This window comes from Pecten maximus, chromosome 9 (genome assembly GCF_902652985.1).
Source record: "Pecten maximus chromosome 9, xPecMax1.1, whole genome shotgun sequence".
In the NCBI taxonomy this organism is placed as follows: Eukaryota; Metazoa; Mollusca; class Bivalvia; order Pectinida; family Pectinidae; genus Pecten; species Pecten maximus.
In genome coordinates, this window is record NC_047023.1 from 30,483,017 (window position 1) to 30,489,413 (window position 6,397).

Below are 6,397 nucleotides of genomic sequence, written 5' to 3' on the forward strand. Positions count from 1 at the left end.
GTTACATAGCAAACATGGTAGAATGCTAAATATGTAACATCGGGAAAAAGAGTAATTATTATCGGTTAAAAACAAGAATTGACTACTGCATGTCAGTTACACTATTATCACCAAAATGACGAGCTTCTATTTTAACATTGCATCCCAAAGGAAGTCTACCTTGACCGGCCTCATCATGTTGTTAGTAACCTTCGGTTTTTTAAGCAATCATTATAGGATGGATATTTTTCCCTTTAGTATTCATTAGGTATATACTCAGAACTGTCATATGTGACTTTCCGAAGGAGACAATAAAATGTCACAAATGACATGGTCTCTTAATCCGGGCAAAGGTAACTAAGATAGTAAATGACATCTGGACGGGTACGGTCACATATGAGACTGAGTTGCTTGACTCAAGTGGTCACTAAAACAGGTTTGAATGTAGCAGTGCATGCGTTGGTGGGGTGTAGCATGTTTCACCAAATTTGTAATTGTCAAAATTCAAAGAACACGGCATAACAAGAGTAAATATTAATATAAATAAAATACTAAATGCAATTTTACGCATGAAGCATACAATTTTTTGTTCTAAACTATTATACAACGAAATTTGTTGTTATCAAACAATCGATTTTAAAATGTATAAATCGTTTAAGGGGAAAACACAGTCTATCTATTTAAATACTCTTGGGATGTGTACATTTAATGATGATTGAAAACCTGCTGAGCAGCTTTAATATCAATCGTTCATAGATCAAACGTGTTAACATAGGTTGAAATGAAGTGAAACTTTGATGACTAGTGCAAGAATAAACGATCTTTTTCAGTTTCATTAGACCTGAATGCACAACAACACGAGCATATTATCAATTAACGCCAAGAAAACTATAAACCCTGTTGATATCTAACCCTAAATTGATTCACAGATAATACGAAAACAAGACTTAAATTTTGCAAAAAGATTTTGAGGTATAGCTATTAAATTATACTTTCATCGTTTTACATGGTTTGCCATGCTCTTAGAATTGTCTAGACATTCGACTTTAACGAGTATCTCTGGGATGATTGTGTGCGCGACATCAAATACGCCCTTCATATTACCTGTCGTGCGCGACATCAAACTAGCCCTATAGATTACCTGTCGCAGAGTGTAAACAAAAAGCGCTCTACAATAAACAAAATGCATCACGCGAGATATAAATAAAACACATAAATCTTGTCTGACCATGGGAATATATGTCAACTTTGTATTGTCAAAACATCAATGAGAGACAATGAATACATAGTTCAACCTCAAAGGTAAATATGGAATTAATATGAAATATGATAAGAAAAAAAATTATAAACAGAAAACGGAATCGATCAAAATGATAACATTTGTACAGAAAAACTTGTTCCTTCATTTCTCTCTGATTACTGAGTTTCGACAAAATAGCCATTTTCTGCTGATAGCCTGCTCTTTTAAGGATGTGAAGCTGTCTGGTGTCGTAAAGATCACATTGACATTTTATATATATATATATATTCTCAACAACCTTAACTCTGCAAGTAAATCCTTATTAGTTAGTAATAAAAAATAGATGCATTTTTTTTTTATTGCAGATCAATCGAAAGACATACATCACTGTTAGATATGTCTATGGTGGCGGACCTGTGGCATATCCATTGGCGATGTTAGTACTGCAACAGATGTTTTGTGAATAACACTTTCAGTTTCTATGGTGATCTTGTTACAGGCTAGTTGAATTTAGTCAACAGTTGCTTGTACATTCAAATTCTGTATCATATTACAGTGAAAAAAATTCCTAATTTACATAACATCTTCATTTGACTATCACAAGCTAATAGACATGGTTGATAGAGACCATTACTAGGAATAAATTATCAATAACATTATCAAACAACCTGAAAAAAATCTGTTTACTGGATTGGTAAGCAATGCACGTGTTTCTAATCTGCAATAAGCAGGTCAATAAACTTACGTTATATTGTGGTCCGACAATATTCCTTCTGATTGGGCCGTTTCTATGGCTATTGTTGCTGCAGCTGCATTGTTGGTCCATCCCAGACGAGGGTGCGTGAAAGGACTTAACATCCCTAAGCGGAATTCTGCTCCACGACATATCACTAGAGGTACAGTCATTATGAAAAGAAGTATATTCATTGTCTACAAAACACAATGTCCAAAACGTAAAGCTGTTGTTTAAAGTATGTTTCTTATTTTTTTCACATTTAAAAAGATAAGTAATTAGTACATTTGTGTTATCTAAATAATCGCATTTTCGAAACAAACATTTTGCAATATTAAAATATAGAGAGATTATCAGACATCGGCTCTGAAATATGTAAATATATTCTATGTAATATCCGTAACGGAACTTCCTGGGAAGTGATCAACCAAACAGTTCCCGACAGTTTGATCTCAACTCTCGCATGGATCCCAATGATACTGATTCTGGGTTGACAGACACGTGTGTTCTGTTTGTGAACAGGCATATACCTGAACAGGTGATGGGCTATTCTCATTAGCTAGGCGACAAATCAATAAGCCATCGGTATGTCTAACGACATCTGAAATACTGGAAAGAAGTATGACAAATTCCAACGAAAAAAAATTAAACCTAAAACCTAATAAATATAAATTTTCGTTAATATTGCTAAACAGTCATGAAGTCACAATGATCGACATGTAATCAATAAACGTGTTTAGGTATAAGGGGTTATTGACTTATGATACCAGCTGGTTTTACATTCAATGTAAAACAAATTCCAGACTCAATCTACCATGCTGGAAAATTTCGTCCTGTTACAAACAGAAAACAAGCTACAGAAAGTTATTTATACTTTTAATTAGATTCAGTATTGGCTTCTTCAAATGAAAATGTTATTGAAGAGGCTTGGGGGTTATTTGTCTGTCTTTTGCGACAAAAAAATGCCTCCTTATTGACTTATATACTATTGAATTGATATGAAATATAGGTGTAGTGTACGAAAAAAAGAAAACCGTTGAAAAATTCATTTAAATTCACCTCCAAAGCACGAGTTTTTGAAGCCTACGCTTATCGACTACTTGTAAATTAAGACAGATGTAATTAGCAAAATTCATATGGTTAAAGTGAATATATTACTCAAAATATTACAATGAGGTCGCTTTCTAGAAAATAATAATGACAATAATAATACATTTCGTTACTTTTCATCTCCGTGTAGATTTTTGAAGAATCCTATACGTACTAACCCCTCCCTACACGCACGCACGCACGCACGCACGCACGCTGCCCCTTCGTTAAGGTTTATTTTATAGTTTATATACTATACATTAATTGCAGCTACAGTTCATTTGTCTTTTTATAACTAATATCTTATACAACTAAGACTTTTGAACGTGTCGTTTTGTATATCTCTGATCGGTATTGACCTTAATAGAAACAGATCACTAGCTCCGCTGACCATTATTTTGTTTATTTTGTGTTTCATGTTATGATTGAGAGTTCATCAAATAGAAACTTAAACTTCCCAGGGCTAATCAAAATCGCTGTCTTTCAACAGCACATAAATCAAACCTTGAGCTACGAGCTAATTATGACATCAGCGTCATGTACACTGTAGCTAGTGCTAAATGGGTTTCATATAAAACACATAAATCGTCTCTGGATATCAATATTTGTAAAAAGTTTGATATTACAACAATTGAGCCACAACAATCATCTAATATAGCTAGCAGCTCCCTAACTTCTAATCTCACTAAAATGTCCCGTTGAGTTCATTATTTCTTTGTTAGGTCACAATAGGTTTATGGGCCCCTGAACAGCCATGATCATTTTGGGTCTCCTTGTAGTAGCTGGTGGTTTCCTCCCTGTTCAGTCCTAAGCAGACACAAGCTGAAGAGCCGTTGATTCATTTTCCAGGAGAAAAAAAACCCTGCCCGTGTAAGCCACTAATCTTCTCATCTGAGGTTTACATAATATGTACTATTGTAGGAGTATTAAATGCAATTAACGAATGTTTATAAGATGGCATGCCAACTGTTTTTTATTTTTTAGTATCTGGGTACTTCTGGCCTCGGAAAATCCATTTCACATGTGCCAAGTCAATCTACAGAAGATCCAGACATAGCTGTACAATCAACTTACGATTACAATTGTCATTAGTGTCTTCCATATCAGGTGCATTTTTTTTTTTATAGAATTGGGCCTGAAGCTGCCATAGGTCATGGCGTCAATCAGTTCTAATTGTTTTATTGACCAGTTTTTGCATTGCTAATTTTCCTTTGAATTCGATGTTTTTGCTAAATGTTTTACGTCCCAGGAGGTATGGCCCACATTACAGCAGACCTTTTACCATCATACCGTATCTAGACCATCGGTTGACTGTTTATTTTGTGACACCATGGCCTTGATTACAGTCTTAATCTGTGTATGCTTCGTCTTTGTGTATTGTTTTTATTTTGCGGTTTTTCGAAGTTATCGACATGTAGCAGTTGATTTTGATATGCTCTGGTTATCGCGCAAACAATGCCAGCGTACCAAGGGAATTTTTACCCGTTAAAAGCCTCGGTATAATGAATTTGACCAGCATCTTAATTGATATCGATATAGACTGTTCGCTCCATGGTGTAATGTTTCAATTAATGCACACTTCTTACTCGAGCACAATGCAATACAAATGTTTACCAACGACTATATCTCATTAAACATGTAAGTATGTATATGGATGGTAACAATGATTGGAAGGCAGAGTAGTGCAGTAGTAGAAATTGTATGGTTTTGCGGCCCATCACCAAGTTGAGTCATCTTAGGTCAGGGTAATACTTTTATATATGGGTTTTTGTGAAGCATAATAATTTATGTGTTTGTTTATTTTGTATTGAATTTAGTTTCCAGACCGGCAAGTTTGTCCTATCGCCACAGTAGACACGTAATGCTCTGTAATATGACCGTTGCAGAATTTTTTCACACAAGAAAAAATTATAATATAATCGTATACCTACCTCTTCCCCAGTTTTTCATGTCCTCTGAGTTTTTGTGTGGATTCAATTTAATTTTATTTGTTAATGTTCTCCGGGTTTACGCTTTGTTGTGATGATATAACACTAGTTTTACTTGTGTTTATAATTTATTTATTTACATGTCTGTGTACATAGCGTTGAGCAGTAACATTTTATTGAAGATAAAAGGATATAAATATGGTTACACCTGACATTTTAATAAATGCTCATTTTTCGACAGCAAAAGTGTTTGTTGTTCTATTGCCAAAATAACATAGCACAGTACTGTTGTGGTATACATATTTGTTACAACATAAAGGACACGATGATTTTAGAACATGTATGAGGTGTAAAATACTTGGATGATTAAATGATCTCGTTTAGTTGTGATGAAGCAGGTGTGCGGATTATTTGGGCAGTTCGGATAATTTTCTTGAACAAGATAATTTTCAAGAAATGTCAGAACCTTTAAGAGGCTTTGGCCGGCACTATATCTGTGTGGTCATTGTGACAATGGATCTCAGTATGCCATCATCCAGGGTGTTACCGGATATAGCAACAAATTGGTTTCGCAAATGTAATCGATAATAACGAGTTTCAGGTGTTCCACTATATATCTGATATATGTGACCAGCAATGACATGGCTAATAGGTGGTAGTGGACGGAATGTAATCAGTAGCGTAATTCCTTCAATCCTAGTTCAAGGTCAAGTTCTTTATTACTTTGAGCTAATTATCTCATAAGTTTAGAGTACATGTATACAGCAATAGAGTAGATTTCACAAACAGAGAAGTATGATCGAAAAATGAATTTATATATATATACGTTAAATCATGATTCCATCTATTGTTAATTAGTTATTACATAATAAAAAGAATGTGTACACACGAAATATTTCATCAAGGTAATCACTCCATATATTTACCAAAACTTGTCAATTCTTTAGGGATATTTGTAGAAAGTAATTCTACTTATTTGTACAAACTTTGATTTATTACAGAATACCTTTTCAAGAATGTATTTTCTAAATTGAAAAACACAAGGATACACTAAGTGGAACTCGTCTTCAATATCAATCATGTCACATAAATGACAAACTCTTTGGTGTTGCTCAGTGTTATGATAACTGTACATATACCTATATATCAGTGTGTGGCGTTGGTCAAATAGAAAGTTCTTGCAGGCATTCAACCGATACCGGCTTTTTCGCAAGACTGCCATGTCATCAGCATATATTTACATTCTGTGTTGCATTTGTCTATATGTCGTTAGTAAACCAAATTGTATTCATGAGAGTGTATACTACAATTTACAGTGATTCGGTCAGTGGAGGAATATTACAGCTCCAGGTGTTGTAGGTTTAACAATGGCCGCCAGTTACTTTCGGCCTAGAGATCTTTCGAATGCTAGCATTTATTAACAGAAGC

General features: G+C 34.4%; 1 protein-coding gene across 1 annotated transcript in view; it reads right to left on the reverse strand.

Moving 5' to 3' along the window:
* Nucleotides 1-2,408, reverse strand: part of LOC117334734 (atrial natriuretic peptide receptor 1-like) — a 41,420-nt gene extending 39,012 nt beyond the window's left edge. Inside the window, 1 exon segment of the mRNA XM_033894528.1 lies at nucleotides 1,965-2,408. Within this exon segment, the coding sequence (XP_033750419.1) occupies nucleotides 1,965-2,146 (182 nt within the window). The 5' untranslated portion in view covers nucleotides 2,147-2,408.
* Between the last annotated feature and the right edge of the window lie 3,989 nt (nucleotides 2,409-6,397).